The sequence below is a fragment of the Botrytis fragariae genome, assembly GCF_013461495.1.
Source record: "Botrytis fragariae strain BVB16 chromosome Unknown tig00000012, whole genome shotgun sequence".
Classification (NCBI taxonomy): Eukaryota; Fungi; Ascomycota; class Leotiomycetes; order Helotiales; family Sclerotiniaceae; genus Botrytis; species Botrytis fragariae.
The window spans coordinates 1744428-1764347 of NW_023500989.1; the positions used below are offsets into that span (position 1 = coordinate 1744428).

General features: G+C 43.2%; 5 protein-coding genes across 5 annotated transcripts; 3 read left to right on the forward strand and 2 right to left on the reverse strand.

Moving 5' to 3' along the window:
* Positions 1 to 342: 342 nt before the first annotated feature.
* Bfra_002757 (putative f-box domain protein) lies at positions 343 to 1854 on the reverse strand (the record flags this gene model as incomplete). Its single annotated transcript, XM_037333170.1, has 1 exon — positions 343 to 1854. One exon carries the CDS (start codon positions 1852 to 1854, stop codon positions 343 to 345), a length of 1512 nt encoding a protein of 503 aa, XP_037195298.1.
* Positions 1855 to 2405: 551 nt separating this feature from the next.
* Bfra_002758 (putative integral membrane protein) lies at positions 2406 to 3194 on the forward strand (the record flags this gene model as incomplete). The annotated part of the gene is made up of 2 exons (XM_037333171.1): positions 2406 to 2701; positions 2756 to 3194. Exons 1-2 carry the CDS (start codon positions 2454 to 2456, stop codon positions 3192 to 3194), a joined length of 687 nt encoding a protein of 228 aa, XP_037195299.1. The 5' UTR covers positions 2406 to 2453.
* A 287-nt stretch (positions 3195 to 3481) lies between these two features.
* Bfra_002759 (putative secreted aspartic proteinase protein) lies at positions 3482 to 5641 on the reverse strand (the record flags this gene model as incomplete). The annotated part of the gene is made up of 1 exon (XM_037333172.1): positions 3482 to 5641. The coding sequence occupies one exon, from the start codon at positions 5639 to 5641 to the stop codon at positions 3482 to 3484; it is 2160 nt and encodes a 719-aa protein (XP_037195300.1).
* Positions 5642 to 5763: 122 nt separating this feature from the next.
* Bfra_002760 (uncharacterized protein) lies at positions 5764 to 6178 on the forward strand (the record flags this gene model as incomplete). Its single annotated transcript, XM_037333173.1, has 2 exons — positions 5764 to 5877; positions 6092 to 6178. 2 exons carry the CDS (start codon positions 5764 to 5766, stop codon positions 6176 to 6178), a joined length of 201 nt encoding a protein of 66 aa, XP_037195301.1.
* Positions 6179 to 6208: 30 nt separating this feature from the next.
* Positions 6209 to 8123, forward strand: Bfra_002761 (putative het domain protein pin-c1 protein; the record flags this gene model as incomplete). The annotated part of the gene is made up of 2 exons (XM_037333174.1): positions 6209 to 6506; positions 6703 to 8123. 2 exons carry the CDS (start codon positions 6209 to 6211, stop codon positions 8121 to 8123), a joined length of 1719 nt encoding a protein of 572 aa, XP_037195302.1.
* Between the last annotated feature and the right edge of the window lie 11797 nt (positions 8124 to 19920).

The window sequence follows — 19920 nt, forward strand, 5'->3', positions numbered from 1 at the left end:
CGGGCGCTTATGTCAAGTTATGCGTAAAACAGCTGAGATCTCAGCAGGGATTATATTCCTGCAACGTTTAGCCCCCAAATACAATTGACTAGACGCTGGTGCGAATTGTACACGAACTGTACGACAGAAAGCATAACATACAAAAGTGACTAGGCACTCTGGTGTCAAATATCCGGTCCATATATTTGAGATAATCTTTCCAATATCTGAATCTAAAAAATGCATGGATTCTCGGGTAAGGAAGTTGTGCCATTGTTCTTCATTCTTGAATTTTATCGGAATGCACTGTGTCTCGGGCGTGATGTGAGAAAGATCAACATTACTTTAACATTTCTATAATTCTTAATACCAATTATGGCCATCTTCTCCTTTCTCTTCGTTCTTTGGATTGAGCGACAAGATCCTCTGCGCAGGAAGCGTAATACCAAATTGTGATTCAAAAACTCCAGAAATCGCACGCCCTTTAACGGTATCGAATGAATCATAGCCCTCGAATTCGCCGTTAATCGCAGCCCATTCTGGTGATAACGGAGAAGTTCCATTGCCTAAATCGCTCCACCTTGTCACAGTCATAGCTTGCTTGAATCTGTTGACTTGGTCGGTTTTATCCTCGGCAAATTTAAGTTCAACCAAGTACTCTGTTGGGCATCGTGGACATCGACGCAGAGGCTGACACACAGAACATTGCGAAGACATTTGACTTCTCTGATTTGCAAGTGAAAAAAGAGCATTCGGACTGTTTTTCAATGCTGAGGACGTTGTTTCTTTGCGTTTAGGTATGTGCCCCAACGCACATTTACATACATCCATGAGATCACCATCTCTCCAATGAGCGCAGACCGAAAAGTACGGAAAGTAATCTTCGCGGGAATACAAAAGGTTCCGCTGCGCACTTATAGGGAGATCTGGTTCTGGAAAACATTGACTGATCACACGTAAGAGAAGATGGCCTTTTTCAACATAATATCGGCTTTGATGTGACCAGGTTCCTGTGCCTTGGGCTCCAAGTTGAGGATCTTTCCAGCGTTTGGATATCGATTCTACTGTAATTCCATGGCTTGGAGAGTAGCGATTTGAGCGTAATACAAGCTGCACAAACGAAAACGGAAGAGTATGGCCGACAGTTAGTCGAGTCCTTGGGGCGACCTGTGTTAGAGCATTTGGACATTCGAAAAGATGATTTATAATATGTGTGGCTTTCAGACGTTCTTCGCCTGGTATTATGCGAACATGATAGATTGCACAGGGGAAACAAAGAAGATGATTAGGAAGATCACGGTCCATGTGAACCAAAAACTCAATCCTGTATCGATGGTTTTCTGGAAGATCCAAATTATGCCATGGTTTACGTCCAACTCGATGAAGGAGTGTTTTGCTTGAGAAGGCAAGACTCGCTGCATCACTAGGTGAAAGATATCCCACAATAGACCTCCAAATGCTTGAAGGTAAACTGGCTATCGCGAGCTCTCCGGGGGGCCGATCTGGATTATCCATACCGTAAGCTTCATGCATAGAATCAAAAGATCCCACGTGGGCTAAACCGTGGAGCAATGCGGTATGATCGACCCTCTCTCCAGTTTGCTCATCGACTGCACCATCGAACGATCGGCCATTGGGGCGAAGATATTGAGTGGCCTGTGAAGCCCCTTTTCCTTTCGGATTGGCGGTCTTCGGACGAGTGGGCTGCTCTTTCCTCAATTTATTCCGAGATGGTTTAAATCTTAAAGTATTGACGGTACTCCCTGCATCTGACTCGGCTTTCAAGTAAGCCGACTCCCCTTCATCTGACTCTGTCTTCAATCTATTTCGAGAAGCCTTTGGGCGTAAAGAGTTAAAGAGTTTACTGAAGACCATGATACTTGGCGCGATATAGATATCTGAGACCCTTGAGATTACAGTGATACTAGAATTGGTAAATTTGCTATCAAGAAAATGTACAAAGGTTAGTAGAACAATGAAAAAACGTTAGCACAAGGGACGGGACGCGATGTGATTGCGCCGGCAGATCCGCGTGCTGAGTCAGGCGAGCTTCCCAGTTACCGCAAATAGCTCCAAAGCTAGTATGTGTATGACATCAATAGTAGTAGTACTTGAGTATACCTAGTGTGTCCTTCATAGGTCTTCTTAACAAGAAAGATATTGACAGTTAGATGGATGGTTCTATGATAACTTAATAATCAAGTACTGGGCAAGACTTTTCAAGGCGAGCAGCCTCCCATCAAAAAATGCCGAAAATTATGATCCCAAATTAGAACTCTTAGTAATCATTGATAAACGCATAACAAAAATTACTAAGCCAACCCCCTTCTACATTCTGGCCACTAGATATGATGTCCAGTGCATGCAAGAGCTCAGCCTCGAAAACAGATGCTACAATATCAATATAGAAATGCTCAAACATTTTTCCCCATTAAGGTAGCAAGTGCGCATACCCAACTACTTTATCCATACACATGGCACGACGAAGAAAACCGCCGCGCGCTGGCGCCATTTCCGAGTTACCACCCTTAAAGATCCTCAGCCAGATTATAATCCTTCAAGTGCTCTGGTATGTTATCGGGACGGCGCTGATACTCTTCACCGCACTGGTTGCTGGAAGAGCCTTTTCCTTCGATATGGTACTGAGTTGGAGGAGCTTAAGGGGTGATACAACCGTTGGCTGGATGTTAGGATTTGTTTGGATGTTGAATAGTTTTATAGGGTTTGTTGTTGTCTTACATCGATTCTTCCTCCGCGGAACTGACATAAAGTACAGAGTTATCTCCCTCCTCCTTCTTGTTTCGCGCTCCAAGCTTATTCCTGATTTCGCCATAACCATCCATTTCCTGCATCTCCTAATCACGTCCTTCTATTCGCACTCCGTCCCCCGCAATTGGCTTTGGTGGGCTTTACAATTCGCATCTGCGTCTCTCATGACATTTTTAGGCATATGGAGTTGTCAATGGCGAGAACTGCGCCCTATAAATTTTGGTACGAATTCAAATACTACTCAAAACAACACAAATACTGTTACAGATAGTACTGGTATGGAGAGAGATATTAGTGCCGGCATGGAAGGAGAAGATGACGTTACAAAGGATATAGAGCAAGGATATGGAAGAGGGAGAGGGAGGGGTAGAGGAAGAGATGGGGCTGGAGATTATGAGATGGTTGGTATGGGAGCAAAGGCAGATGAGAATATCAACCCTGGTTGAAGAATAGAGAAGAGGGTGCTAGCGGTTTGTCGTTTGGATCTGGATTTGGGCGTATAGACAGGAAGCAGATATACGGAGGCGTTTTGGAACTAGGGACTAAAGATGTACTATTATTGATGCACAGCGGCAGAATAGGCACTGCATTGTAACAAAAGAATATAAAGATACCCAAGGCAGGTTCAATGGTTTATTATTCCAATTTTGTACTTTCTTCCTTTTGCTCAACGATTTGTTTGTTCAATTTGACCGTTGATTACGATTTAGGAATCGCCAACTGTTTTTGAGTCTTACAAGTATGTCCTTTCTCTTCGTTTTCCCATATTGTCGACTGGGCCATCCCAAAATTCCTTTCCAGGACCAACCGGCCTTCCATCAAGTTCGATTCCGTCACTACCGGGTCTAAATATCTGAGTTCCACTGGAGTTCGCCCTTGCCAAATGAGCTCCTTGAAATTCTTTCTCTTCATCACATTTCAAGGTCCCGTCGTCATTGAAGTCTTGTGGAGTGCACACCTCTGATAACAGACTTGTTCGTCTTCCTTGATATGAACCGGCTACTAGCTCTAAAGGTGGCTGAGAGCTTGATCTCGATTGAATAAACATTGCTCCTGCAGCGTGTTCTGTCCTTATCATATTTGGTGAAACATAGCCACCTGTGTCCCTGAACGAATCGGGCGGAATCATGACATGTTCTGGTTGACGTGAATCAGCTAGAAAAGATGTGACGGCTGCCATAGTATCTGCTCCCTTAAAGAAAGGAGACATTAGTCTTAAACCTGGTAATGAAGGGGTCACAGGTGTCGCAGGAGGCGTGGTGGGGATCATAAAAGGTGACAAGGGAGTCATTGGAGTCATCGGGGTCAGTGGGGTCATGGGTGTCATCGCACCACTTCTTGGAGTGTTGTAGTACGGGCTATCATCACCACCGGCACTATGAATGTCTCCTCTTTCTTGAGCTCGACGTCTTCGTGCTCTTGCATCCGTGCTGAGTGCTGAACTTGTTGCATCACTTTCTGACTCTGATTCGTCATTTCTAGATCCTCTTCTTGGTAAGGAAGCTTGCAAGCTACCCCCAAATTGGCGCCGTATCGATTTCCATCTCTTTACTACGAGCTCCCTCACAGGCTGCACGTATACTGGATGGGGCTCTGACCTGAGGACTGGCTGTAGACGATAATTGGTCCTATGTGGCAGAGTTGGCCGTACTCCTCTATATATCTTTGAGGTATCGATATCCGCATCATCAGCCAGTATTGGTGGCATTACTTCTGGTAGATCTTTGACCAATGAATGCCTAGGATTGTGTCTTCGGTTATCAGCTCCGGACACGTGCATTGTTGTCGGCATTTTTCCACATTCGATTGTATGCCCGTCTCTCAATTTCTGGCCCATCGGCGTTCCAACTTTGCCACTGAATGTGGAATTGACGCTTAAAGAATGATTGCTTCTATAGCTCCCAACAGTGCAATCACATGCCGATTGTTTTGAGATATTCAATGCTCTGTGGACTTTCTGTAATCTACTTCGTCTTCTTGCAGGTTCTGACGTGATACTCAACGGCGTAACATCGCCACTGCATGGCGGTGACGACGAATAAGTCGATGACCCGTCATAACCTCCGCAATCCCATGGGTGGATCGGAGATGTGCTTCGTGCTTGATGTCCAAAGCAAGGTGAATACCGAAATTGGGTGTGCATACGCAAAGAACTCATCATCCTAGAATCTGGTAGTTTCGAGTCTCCTTTCCTGTTATATGATGTTGGAGTCGATGGGAGAGGTACGAGATACTCTGGTGCTAAAGTGAAACAAGCTCCGAGAAGTTGAACAGCAATCACTTTTGCAAGTTCTTGTACGTCGCTGGAATCTGCAAGATTGGTATCGTCCATGGTAGCGTAACGTTTCTTTAGAGGCGGTCTGGAGTCGTCTCTAATATCTCTCATCCAAGCTCGTGTGCTGCGCTCCCCATGATTCTTTGGAGATAGTGTGGAAGTACGACACATACGGGTACTTCTGAACTCAGGTGACCACCAGAAAGGCCTACCAGTACGACAAACATATTGCCATTCGTGTATTTCTTTGTTGATGATATCCCAAGAAACTTCCTCGGCCTCACTATCGAGATCAGAATCAATCTCGCTATCCCAATTTTGACCGAGAGTTGCAAGAGAGCTATTGCTCATGGTTGACAAGGTTCGGCGCTGTGGTTTTGGTCGTTGGGGTCGTTTCGAATCTGCCATATATAGTACCTCACTATTCTCGGAGCTTTTGTCTTGGGGGGTTTCTGCCTCAAGAGGATCTGCGAAGGATACGGACTTTCTGAGGTTTCTTGTGAGAGATGCTCGGCGGGCTCGTCGAAAGAAATTAGAAGCAAAGGATGAGCTGGAGGGTGGGGCGGCCTTGCTGGAAAACTCATGCCGGGAGTAGGGAGAATCATTTTGCCAGCTCATTTTAATGTTATTATAAGAATACAAGAAGGGGCGTGAAACAATAGGTGGGCATAGGTTATGATATTTCTAGGTATTGAATCCGATGATACGGATTATGAATTTGAGAAAACGGGATTTCGGATATGGAATCATACCGTTCGGCAACTCCGAGCAATAACCCGTCAACATCGTTAAGAAATGGAAAGAGCTGTGGACGTATAGCGTTGGCACGAATGCACCTTCCTTATCCCAGACTGGTAAGTTTGTATTTCGAGCTGGTATTGCAAACTATAGTCCCAACTACACCACTTCCGTTGATGATAGTTGCCACTGCCATATGTCTGGCACTACCTACCTACATGTTTCATCAATTCTCACATGCGACTGACAAAACTTACTCCTTCGCATCAAAGCATTGATCTCACATGAAGCTCACTGCGATATCACGTGAAATTTACCCCACTTACCAAGGTTATGCCACACTTGTTAATCTTCCATTCTTGTTTCCATGATCAATCTAGTTTGCACATGCAACACATTACAACCGAAATAGCTTAAAGTGACCTTGTTCGGTACAAGCCTACCACCATGGGTATTTGTGATTTGTGTCTTGCCATTCCTGCAGAGCCGTTTCTCAATAGAGGTATTGAGGAGTTTTCACATGTTCATCATCTTTCAGTGAAAGGTCTCGAGATATCCGCAACAAACTGTCACATATGTGCCTTATTCCATAGTGCTATTGCTTCCGCTCCATCTCGTAACGAAGGGCAGAAGACTTATTTGAAGATCGACCGAAAGCAAGGGGCTTCTACCCCTCTTAGAAATCCTATTTCCTACCAAGTGGGAAGGGATGGGCAGTCGTATCTATTTGATGTAGAAACTACGGGTATGAGGAACTCTCTTTGATGTCAGTCGATCTCGTGCTCTATTAGGGGTTCCTCGCACATAAATCTCACATCTCTCAGACGACTTAAACTCCAGCCTTTTGTTCCCGAGAAATCAGAACATCACCTCTATCATATCATCATGGATTAAAACCTGTATTAATGAGCATGTAAACTGTAATATACATTACGATACAGGATTTCGGCCTCGTCGGCTCATTAATGTTGGAAGGTATGGCACACCACCTCGACTAGTGGAGACGCAGCAAAACAATGATCGTTATACAAAGTACCTTGCGTTGACACATTGTTGGGGAAAGGAAATGCCAGAGGCTGCAACAACAAAAACCAGAACACTCGAGCGGCGCTTGCTCTCCATCCCTTTCAGGACGCTACCTCGAACATTTCGCGATGCGATCACTATTACCAGACGTCTCGGACTACAATATCTATGGATTGATTCTTTGTGCATTGTTCAAAACTCTTTGCAGGATTGGCAACAAGAATCAGCTAAGATGGGGAAAATCTATTCCCATGCATACTGCACGATCGCAGCAGCGGCAGCAACCAACTGTGAAGGGGGCCTCTTTGCACTACATAGCGAGCTACCATTGCTTCCTCAAGCTCCTAATCAACCTGGAATACTTTTCAAGACTCCTTACCCCGGATGGGACAATCTTTATAACAAAAGTACACTGATTCAAAGAAGCTGGACCCTACAGGAGCGTGAACTTTCGCCCAGAATTTTACACTTCACTAAACACACTTTGCTTTTTGAGTGCCGAGAGGCTCGAATATCCGATCATAACCATGGATTGAATAGCAATAAATGGGCTTTAAAATCTAGTTTATCACGTTATGTCTTGAACTCGAGTGTAAGGTGTCTTGACAAGATTCACGAGGGTAGTCCGCACCACGATATGATGACTGAAAAGTATCATGAACTGTGGCGAAAGATGGTGCAGGATTATAACAACCGTAGACTTACGCATCGTTCCGATAAATTCCCGGCGCTTTCTGGTCTTGCTCTCGAATTTGCTTACCTCTTGAATGATGAATATGTAGCCGGTCTATGGAAAAAGGACCTTGTCAGAGGCTTATGTTGGAAGTGGTTGTCAAATCGTGCGAGGCAACAAAGTACGCATAATTATGGACCTTCATGGTCTTGGGCCAAGATGAACGTCCCGATAACATACGGCCTTCTAAGAGAAGACCGGGTCTTCGAATCGAGGGTCAACAGAGGACAATTTGTTCATGTACCAGTAGATTCACGAATTAGCGATCCGGAAATTTTACACATTAGTATCGTTCCTGAAGGGCAAGATCCTCGTGGCACTCTTATCTCAGGGAGAATATATCTTCGCGGACAATTGCTCCAATTACAACGGTCTAAAACTGGTGACTATTCTATAGATGTCGAATCATTACCAATTATATTTGATCATTTACCTCAACCACCGGTAGACCTTTACCTGATGAGCTTAGGGAGAACAAATGTAGGGCTAGTTCTACAGGTATTTGAACAAAGTAGCAAGGAATACAATCGAGTAGGAGTAATTGCTCCTACGGAATGGGAATGGTTTAAAGATATCAAATTCGAAAATATAACACTTGTCTAAATTGTCGAAAGGATATGGTCCTTGACCAATGGTCCCTCGGCAAAAGGTCAAAGATCATGGGCCCAGATATTGATTGAATACTGTGGGTCGACCTCATAGGAAGATCCAGCGGTCAAGAGGATAAAACTCTGAAGCCGCAGGAACAACCACATGAGTGAAACTCTTGGTGTTATCAAGATACTGAACTTTCCTCGATTTCGATTCTAAGAGCAGAGCAAAACATGAATGAGAGGCATGCCAAATCATGGTGCAATCTCCCCAACGCAAAAGGGCAAGTTGAAAGAGGGGCGTCTGACAATCTATTATTCAGATAATAAATCTTTCGCGGCTGCTCCATTACCAGACCGGAATATCAAATACAGTCGCACAAACTCGTGGCCAGCCTTTGTAATCGTCGCCAGCCCTTGATTCATGCCACAGGAAACAACCCACCGAACTTTGAGCCATCACTCCTTCGCGCACCTTATTTACGTTACCAACTTTGCTCTCATATTCAAGATTCATATCACCCAGTAACGGCCAACATCAATGGCCAACAGGAAGCAGTCGCTTTTGCCATGTTAGAGATCTTCCGGAAGACCGTGGGATATGAAGACAATAGAATGTAGTGACAAGATGTAGTGATTCGATATGGGCAAGTACTTAGGCTATGGAAGGGCCCATTAGAGGCTGAGGTATGGAATAGGGAAGAAAGATGAGGAGATGAGAAAATGAATAAATCCGACTTGAATCAATCTCTTTTTGTTACGTACTTGAGACATAATGTGATGACTAGATGAATCTGGGTTGAATGAACCTTATGGAGTATTAACATCCGCAATCAATATTCCTCTTTAAGATGGGACGGGATGGGATAAATAGATTTGTGTGATATGATGTTTTCCTGTATACTGAAAGACAAGCCTCCCTCGGGCTTTGAGAATATATATAACCCATTGAATACACCCGCAACCTACATATAGTGCAGTGGACCGCGCATATATACACAATATACATCACCTACCTATCTACGAATGACATACGAATGACATACGAATCTCTTCTCATCCTCTCCTTTTCCCCTCTCGAGAATCGAGATCCCGTCGAAATCTATTCCATTCCCGACCGACAAATCTCCTACCCTACAACCTTCTTTCGCCTCCCCATACCTATTTCCCTTATCTCCATTCTTCCAAAATATACTCATTCCGTTTTATCCTTTCCCCCCTCCTCCCTCTCTATCCAGATTCTAGACTCTCATGCCCCAAAACCTACCTATTATCCATATCCCCTCTAATACCAACCACCCACCACCTCACCCCCATTCGCCCACTCACCCAGCCCCTCAACCTACGAATCACAATTTCCCATCTTATCCCATCCTATCCTATCCTATCCTTCCCATCCCAATCCCCTCCTCTCCAATTATCCCCCAACAAACAAAAAACAAAAATTAAAAAAATGAACAATAAAGATGACGCGTCCCTACCAGGATCCGAGTCGAACGGGTCGAACCCCCGGATCCCTCTTTCCTTTGGCTTTCTTTTTGTTTTTTTTTTCGCCCTCTGCACAAGTGAATATGCACAATGAATGTGCGTATGGAATGGTGGGCCTCGCTCGGAGGGTTTGTATATTATACAGTTTATACTAGATGGGTGGGTTATGGGGCTGGGAGATTTTGGGTGATGTACTTTGTTGGTGGATGGGATGGGATGGGATTGGATTGGTGAGGGATATGGATGTGGATGGGAAGGAATGCAGGTGGATTTTTTGGAGGTATGGAGGTTTTGAGTTATTAAGCTTGTTGAGACGTTTGGGGTTGGGGTTGGGGTTGGGGCAGGGGATTCGGGAGGTTGATTGGAAGGTGATTGGTATCGAGTGTTGGAGGATGAGAATGGAGAGATGAATAAGCAATGACGAGAATACCTTACCTACCTAGCATATAGAAATTGATTTAGAACCTAATCTTCTTATAGTTTGAATTGTTATCTATACATACCATATATATATTTTTTATTCTCTTATCTAGAGGTTTGAGTAACTCTTCAATGAGTCTTGTTGATACATACCTACATATTGATAATGCTAGAGAATGTGGAAAAGAGAGACAGACGAAATGCCAAGATGACAGGGAGAAGGGAAGATTTTTAGGTTTAAGTTTAAGGTTATTTTTTGGGGTGCTGGATGATGTGATGATATGTCATGTCAAGTCATGTCTGTCTTATGAGGGTGATGTGTGAGGATAAGAATGAATCTAGTCGATTGTTGAAATGGTAGTGATTGGTTATTTGATTAGTCGAATGTAGGTATATTGACGTTGACTCTGTATTATGATCATTAGTCATGTTTGAAGGACGGCGAAGAAGAAGGAAAGAAATATATCCATCTATCTGTTTGATCAACGTACACATGTGTGTACCTATGCATGCAGTCCGCTCTTCAGGAAAAGATCAGAGATCTCACCAAAAAAAAATGGATGAATGGTTGGATGGATGGATGGATTGAACGAATATAATAAGCAAACAAGCATTCATTTCATCTCTCGTCTATTTACCTAACCTTCTTTCCTCTCAAAACGGTGGCGCGAAATAAGAATCATGGGATGGATTCTGCAAAGATGTCAGATCGTAAATTTCCTTTCTCGATATCCCATCTCCATATCTCATCCCCATGAGCGGACGAATCTGTAAGCCGCAAGATATTCCATCTCTCGTAGCCTAGCCTCGTGCTGTTCCTCAAACAAGGGCCAAAGTATCACGCTGACGCCAAGCATCGCTATGTGAGCTTATACATATATGCCCATGTACGATAGGTACCCTTTCAGACTAAGAACTGCGATTCGTGGGCTCGGTACGGTGGGCGTCGTGTCTAGGACGTCAGATGCAGATATGTAGCTGACAATTCTCCACCGCGACCCTGATTCTTGGGATTTGCGAGGAGGCGAGTGAACGAATGAAGTTTGAACGAGCGAGCGGATAACCGAATCGGCTTTAGGAGATGGGGATTACGGTCTTTTGATGCTTGCTTCTGTTTGTGAGGGTCTCCCATGGAATTATGAGTGGGGAGTAGTGTATTGCTTACTGAGCCTTAACGTTCGACTATTTGTTCGTATTGTAATCTAGAGATGGGTTTACATGTCGCTTTTTGCGTGCCGGGAATACGAGACCGACGAGATGATGTTTCTGAGTGATGTGAAGTGAAGTGAGGATTATGGTTAGCGATGATGATGATAAACCGATGAGAGTGATGAGATGATCAGGCAACTCCAACATGTCAAGCCATTGGCCCCATATCCCAATCCCGCATGTGAATCACAGCTAACATAGTGAACCATATGCCACGCTGTCGCAGAGCAACTTCTCAATTGCGTATCCATTGCGTATATATTGGCGGCTGAACACCCATCATTACTCAAACGAGAAGCACCCAAGTCACCTCACTTCACGCAACACTGATCTGTGTAACCTTGGCACTCATATCACATAACAAACAAGCAACGACAAACGGATCTCTACATCCATCCAGAACTAAATAAGCTCGTCATCTCACTCCCAGCCTTATTCCTTATTATTACCCCATCTCCTCATTCATTCCCTTCCCTTCCTCTCACCGGAACTGTTTCTCCCATTTCGTATACGCGAATGCAACTACCCGAGCCCCCGTACCGCAACACCACCTACACACATACATATCTGTACGTCTCGTACATAAAAATAAGAATTTAAGAGTAAGCTTAAGGTTCCCGGCTATCGCGAGATCTTTCCTATTCTAGTTTCCATTACGACCCGAACTAGGTACACGACGTGATAGCAATCAACCATCCATCATCCATTATCAATAAAAGTGATGTGACACCCTCGCTCGTGCGGCCGGGGAACCGGACATCGGGTTCGGGTTGATTATACGTATTGGATGGAATGATTTGTCCACCTGTATACATACCTAGCAGTCATCCTGTACATCCTGAACAAGAATCCAACAGTTGCTACCTGCTACCTAGGTCCTCCTAGGACGCCGTCTCATTCTCCAAATCTAGAACATATTCCCCTCTCCCCAACCCAAACTTTGCCATCGCGTTAAACTTACCTACCTCCGAGTCTACCTACCTATAGCAGATATCGACATATTTTTCCGCGTCTTTAGGGGAGATCTCGATGCACAAAAGCGCCCAACTCAGATCGTGCGCGGCATCTTCGGAGAAAGTGTTTTCGCCGTTATCGAATAGCAATTTACCAAGTTCTTGGTTTGATCACCACGGAAAAAGCCAGTCGGTCATTCATTCATTCATTCATCCATTCGGAGTACATGTCTACATACATACATACATACAAACAATGTTTGCATAACCTATCTATCCGTCCCAAGCAAAAAGTAATTCACAAAGGAAGAAAGGATTGAAATATAATAATAATAATAATAATAATAATAATAATAATAATAATAATAATAATAATAATAATAATATAATAATAATCATTTAAAGTTTATTAGAGTTCACTAGCCCCTCCCCTTCATCCAAGTAAAATTAACCTTAAATCTTCTCATGTGCCACAGCGTGGCTTGGCACTTGCTTGGCCTTGTAGAGTTCTCATGTGAAATTTGGAGAGAAAATTGTATTGTTCTTTGCGTATTTGTCTGGAGACGAAGCATGGAGAGGAGATAAAATATGCTTGGCTCATTCATAAGGGTTAATGTGATCAAAGAGAGTTTAATATTGGCAGAGGCTGTGTAGGATGGGCGTTGATTTGTGAATTGTGAATTGTGAATTGTGATTATCGCATTGGAAGTAAGTTTTGGGGACGAGTTTGGTGTCATGCTATGTATGCGGTACGAGAGGTGGTTCTTGGGTTTGCTTGGTGCGGAGGGAATATGGTTTGATGGGTTATGGAATGAGGAGGTTCTAGATCTTGGACTGATTGCCACAATGGATGTTGGCTTGGTTGGTGAGGATGGCATGTGTGTATGCATGGACGAAGTATACCGATGGATGTACACGAATGAATATAGATGTGTATGTGCGCACAAGTAAGCATCAGTCCATCCGATCGCTATTTACCCTCATCTAGCCACCACCACCACCACCACCACTGACACCAATATTCATATCCGTATCCATGATACGAGTACATCATACATACCAACATCGCTCCAAAATCCCACCACTCCCAAAGCAGGCTAGAGCCCATCTCGTGCTACTCACTGCAAAGGAAGATTCCGTTGCTTACCTCCCCGTCATCCCACCCAATCTCATTGGCTTTATGAATCATCATAGCCGACCCGGATCGACACCCTGAGCACTTTAATTCCCTTCACTAAAAAACATGCTTAAACTTTGACGGCTGAACACATCCACTCACAATACGAAGAAGACGGCGCCAAGCGCAAACCAAGAAAAGTAAGAAAACGCCTTTGATGGGGAGAGTGGAGAGGCTTGCGTGGAAGGTTTGGAATATGGATGGGGGGTGTGGATGGGCCCCTTCATTTTTTTCTCTTTCGAATTTTGATTAGAATTCCACGCTGGGTTTTTCTTGGGGGAGACTCGGGAGTCGGGCGAGGGAGAGAAAATGGAAAAATTGAAATTGCGTGAGTGAGAGTGACATTCCAGAGAAAAGATTTTTTTTTGTAAAGAAATCGAGAGGATTGTTTAGACAATCAATCAATGTCTAATATGTATTGATAAAGAGAACAAACAAAATCTCATCGGACTCCATACCCCAATCAATAAGAAGATATTGAGTAAGCATCACCTCCTCCTACCGTAGTACACACGTACTAAGCTTAAAAATTCCCGCACCTCGTCGCTCTTGAGCCTCAACCTAAATTCAATAGTGTGGTTACACAGGTGAAGAGCGGCAGACACGAGCTCTGTTTCTCTCTTCAGAACATATTTACTGTAGCAAGATAGCATTACGCGGAAAGAAAGGAAGAAATCAACAAATCGATAAATCAATAAATCGATAGATAGTTCAATCATCAATCAATCAATCAATCAATCAGATACACCAATCTAATGCTCAAACCCTAAAATAACAACGATTACGATTACGTCTCTTTATACTTTTGGTTAGCTCATGCGTCAATCCATCCATCCATCAAGTCATCATCATCATTCTACATACGCACGTCCAACATACATATCATTCGTTCCGCACTCAAAACCCTATTTCCCACATAGAGTTTCGGGGCCGATGCAAATAATACATCCGATTTGTTTCATCATGCGTCCATTCATTCCATTTGGCTGATTGTGAGCACTATTATCATGTATTGTAGCTTGGGGAAGGGAACTAGCAAGTATAAGGTTATCAGATGATGTGTCTAACTTCATGATCACCTTCCTGGTTACTGGGTAGTCACTCAAACAGGAGGGTTGTGAATACACCCGGACTTATGCCGGCGAAGTCCTTAGCCTTGTGCTTCGGATGAACAGATCCTGGTTTGATATGAGGTGAGCTGGGTTGGTGGACGGTGTGCTTTGTTGTGTGTATGATGTTGACGATGAGGGCTTGGGTGGAGGGTATAGCACATCGGTATATAGTCTCTTTTTCATCTATTTTCGGAGGAATTGCTCCATCGGCGATAGGTAGTTTCTTCGCTGAGGTGGACTGGTACAACAGGATAAGCTTCCAGAACACAGGATTTTGGATGGGCCTTGATGCTATCTGTCACTTGTGTGTTGTGTAGGAAAGCAGGTAAGATATTGCATAATACCGTAAAACAAAATACACCGAAGTTCATCCCGATGCAAAAACTTCGGGGTTTATCGAACTGAAAATAGATAGATAGACGGATAGATAGGGATCCAAAGCATGTTGGATCTGAATCTGGATTTCCAGAGAGCTGCTATCTATAGATCCATTTATATGATCGTAGGAAGTGTCTTGGAATGGAAACTTATCCTCTGTACGACCCAGAAGATCGACGAGTATAGCGTGATGTAAGATATAGATGGTACTCAAGTAAATCTATCCATCTATCTATTCGTCGAATCCATTCCCTCTCATTTCCCACCTGTTTGCTGTTCTACCTACCAGCTTACTGTACATACATAGGATATACATAGGATACACATACGCCATCCATCCAATCCTCCCCGTACCGAAGCGACCAATCCCATGCAGCCCGCGTCAAAGCTGACTGACGCCAACAGCATGACAGACACCCAAAGCTAAGAAAAAGAAGAAGAAAATAGGGTTAAAGAGTCAACTTAAGAGTAAGCGTAAGCTTTTAAGCTTCATTACGATGTGTATTTTTTTTTTGAATCCATATGTACTCCATATTTATATATTAAAGCGGAGATTTAATTACCTACTTTCCTACGCTCGCCTCGCAATGTTTCGCGGCGTGAAACAAATTGGGAATTTGAGGATTGGGAAAAAGGATTGGGGGAGATCCACTGTATTCGTCAGTCAGTTAGACTTTGGGGAGCGAGAAGGGAATACTTCGTAGGTTTCTATGTATGTATATATATATATATATATATATTCTCCAGTATTGTGTATAAAGTCCGAAGAGTCCGATTAGAAAGGCATTTCGGGACCGATGGTTTGAATTAATTTTTAATCTGGAGTTGAGTAGATACAGAGTACGCAATAAGGTTATGAATTAGATCATAGATGAGGAGAGAAGAAAATTTTAGCCCGGAGCCGCGTGCGAATCTTCTCGTAGAATGGGGCGAAGGAACGGATAAGGCATGCCGTTCATTTTCGAAGAAAATGTCTGTAAAGTGAGGTTAGGAATTAGGATAGCATAAAGTGGCCTGATTTGATTAGAATGATCTAAATTGCCTTTACACTCCTATAGGGACTCCGTTCGTAGGATTCGTGATGGCGGCTGTGTTGATCCTGGTCGATGTTGTGTTTGTGCTCGCTCACGATGGCGTGTTACCTAGGTACTATCTATATGTACATTGAGGATAAAAATATGCTACTGTGAAAAGAAAGTTGAGAGAACCCCCAAGTCAAGAAAAGATCTCAAACAGTTACATTACATCTCGATGTCACTCCCGAAATCTCATCCGGAAATGAAGAATGAGGCCATCCTATTCCTCGCCTGCCCACTCGTGCTCGCGGCTGTTTCTCGTGTCTGCACGGCAAGGCTATATGCAATACGATGCTAGCTATGCGCATCGTATCGTGTCGTAAGAACGTTACCGACTGTCTGGATCAAATTTGTGCTGTCCTTACCTTGCCTTGGCCTCTCACGCGAGAAGATTGGAGGGGTGTAAAGTAAGATACTTTTAGAATGCTGACATAGGTTACAGGCGTTTGGATGATTTCAAACAAGAATATGGGGGCCAAGGAAGGGGAAGAGCTGCCGGTGAGCAAAAATTCACTTTGATGAGGCGCTGCTTGCTTTTGTGTATTGTTGTGTTCTTATGCGGCCGGTATATTACTGTTTGATGTGCTGACTGCGCCGGGCAGTGATGTGCATGGTGATGAGACCGATGGACTTGGCCCCGAGGTGTACGGAGTACAGGATATTAGAGCAAACATTTGGTAGGTGGTCTTGTGATCTGGCCTTTTGTTGGCTGTTTGGTGGAAATGGTGAGCCAAGATTATGAAATTCGATGATCAGTGTAGCAGTGTGGTGGATGATTGTGGGGATGTGGGATCAAAAAGTCTTGAAGTTGGTGATGTGATGATTTTCGAAACTTCACCCCCAACAAATGACTGGCTGTAAAGCAATGATGTTTACGATTCATATACTCGGCCAGGCTTCAGCCCCCTTTTCAATTGCCGAATCTGGAGAGCCTTGAAGAAACATAAGCTTTTGCATTTACGCTCACACAGTTACCTTTTTGATCCTTCAGGTTTGATGATATTCACATCATACTCCGTATATGATACATAACAGTTGGACCAACAGTCGTAGTCAGCTAATCATGCTTTTGTGTGGCTGATGGAGACTAATAGTCCCTTCTGCAAATCTGTAGGCGATGAAATAAGCTCATACACAGTTATAATCCATGTAAAAGCAGGGGTTTTGCCCGTCAATCCCAATCCGAAATGCTTTCCTTGAATCCACTAAGCTTACGAATCCAGGACCCTCATCATTTATCCTTGTTACCAAGGTTACATTTGTAAAAAATGACTTAAGGAAGATGGGGAGAGTGAAGATGTATTGATTTGTCGGTCCCGGTCAAGATGTAGATGACGGATGAGTGTTTGCTGACGATATATATTGGAGGATAACGGGTGATAGTGCTCTCAAGAAGTATAACGATCTCCATTGGCTCGTGCAAGTACGGTCTAGCGAGATACTTACAAACGCGCATACGCTCGTAAATCATCAGAATCCCAAACTATGAATGATATCGAAACAAAGTTTAGTGCATCGGCGTGCTATCATAGAAGCTCATTAAGTTTTCATGGAAGCCAAGTAAGTTTATTTAGAATAAAGATTAGTTTAAAGAGGTTACGAATGCCTTTAAACCCAACTAAGGTAAAATCCCGTAGACAAGACTTTTATTGCTTGTTTGCTTGCAAGGAACAAGGAAAGCTTAAGGCAGATCAGATCTCCACATCCATTTTGCTGCCCACGAGTCCTAATCAGACATTGGGCTAGTAAGCCAAGAAATTCTATTCGCACTTCCAAGATCAAAATTCTTTCTATTGTAAATTGCGATTGCTTGGGAAGATCATACAGGTTGCATCAATTATGTATGTATCTTACGTTAAGTATAAAGCTAGAAGCAAATGAAGGGGGAGCTTCGGGGAAAGAAGATCGAATATCGGCAGTTGTTTGCAATCCAGATTAGACACATTTTCATACCTGGTATCTGTTAGATATTGCTTCAGCTACTCCGTGCAGTCTATTTGTATATTCATCTCTGCTGCTCAACTTGGTATTGCCAAGGTTCAGCCAACAAGAAAGACCAAGGCATTCTAATACGAGTAACAGAAAATAGACAACTTTGAGGTATCAACAAGCTTTAGACACATACCTACGCGAGAGACTGAATGAAAAGAATGTCTTAAAAAAGGATAACTGCGTGAATTGGATACTGATCTTACTCAAAGAAGTAACATGACCCTTTCAATACTACCTAGTCAGTACACTTTCTAATTGTGAAGTAACCGTATGGAAATGTAACCCACTTCAGGACAAAGCATTTACACCCCTGGGAAACCAAGAAAGTCCACATACTCGTTCAGTTACCATGCTCGTACTTCCATATTGCTCCATAGGGTTTAGTTTGGAAGATCCAAATGAATATTACAGCTTTGAGCTTCAGACTGAATGGATACCCATTCCAAACTTAATCTACAGAGTAAGATTTTCACCAACCAACCGGCGAACCTTCTTTTACACTTATAGATTTTGCTGGGATTCTGGGATTCTCATTTGCTACAAGATATTTAGCATTGTTGGTGACTGGGTCCTCTTGCCTTTGCATCTGCCATACAAATTGATACAATCGACAGTACGGAGTAGTCTTTTACCTTATTTACTTTAAAAGAGACGGGCGTTTATATTACGAGTTACCGGCATGCTTGTCTTTTCCAAATTCCGTCCACCCCCATCTGATCTTCTTACAAGTTACAGGAGTATGCATTACCTGGTAGACCAAGACTAAAACCAAGACTAAGAATACGTCCACGCACGACCACGACTGCGACTGCTTTATATTCATCGGACATCTTTGAGTCTTTACTATCCGAACTAAGTCTTGAGGGCTTACGCTGCACCATCCAATTCACAATCTCGATCAATTAGATCATACATAAACTCCTGAAAGGCCCCAAAACCCTAAACCCTTGAACCTGCCTATCTTCTCCACCCGAAAACGGTTTATCAATTTATGCCGACGTACTCGTCCATTTTCATATCGCGCGGCACTTTTGACGAACAAAACCAAGGGATTGGTACGGCACCGAGTGAAAGATAGAAAGATAGAAAGAAAGCTTAATTCTTATTCCTCTTCTTCCATTTCACCCTTTCCTCCTTGAATAACTTAACTTTCCAACCGACAAACAAGAGAATCAAAGTTCGATAAACTTTCACCTACTTATCAGTTAGCTATAGTTATATCAACTTCGATCCGTCAACGTCAAAACCTCGAACTATAGCACTCTTCAAGTCGAAACTGTCAAGATATAAGTTAGCTGTTCGGCCCATTCACAACATCTCTCTTCTCATTATATCAGGTATGTACAATCATCTTTCCATGAATGCACACATATACACGCACACATGTTTCATACACATCTTTCATATTGTTCAATCATCTTCCCCTTTTTAAAAGAGAGGCATACAAGAGACGAGAAGAGAAGAGAAGAGAAGAAAGTATCCGGGTATTCGAATATTCCAGGTGGTGTACCCTACTTTTGCTGTTGTGTACCCAGATACCTTTAAATCTTCCAGCTCGCACTCCCGTTATTCGTTATTCGTTATTCGTTCTTCGTTCTTCGGTAGGAGAGACAAACACACATCAGTTACATCATTGTCTCTATCATCATCGAAATCGAGAAACATTTCCAATCCCCTTCAATCCCATCCACTCCATACCAACTCAAACCTTCACATTCATTCATTGCACACCAATTATGTTTCTCTTCCCAAGACTCTTCATTCCTCAAAGTATTTGAAAGAGCGAAAGATATGTCATCTCAACATGTTCGAACACTCGTATCAATTCAATGCGCGAGGAAAGGATAATTGCGGACACATTCAAAATCTTCGCAAATCCACACATTCAATGTTTCTCATACAATTGTCATTCTATTTTTGTCGTGGACCGTTTTGTATCAGAATTGATCTTGAAAGAAGCAAAAAAGATTAAGCTCAAGTTCGAGCTCGAGCCGTGTTCAAAACT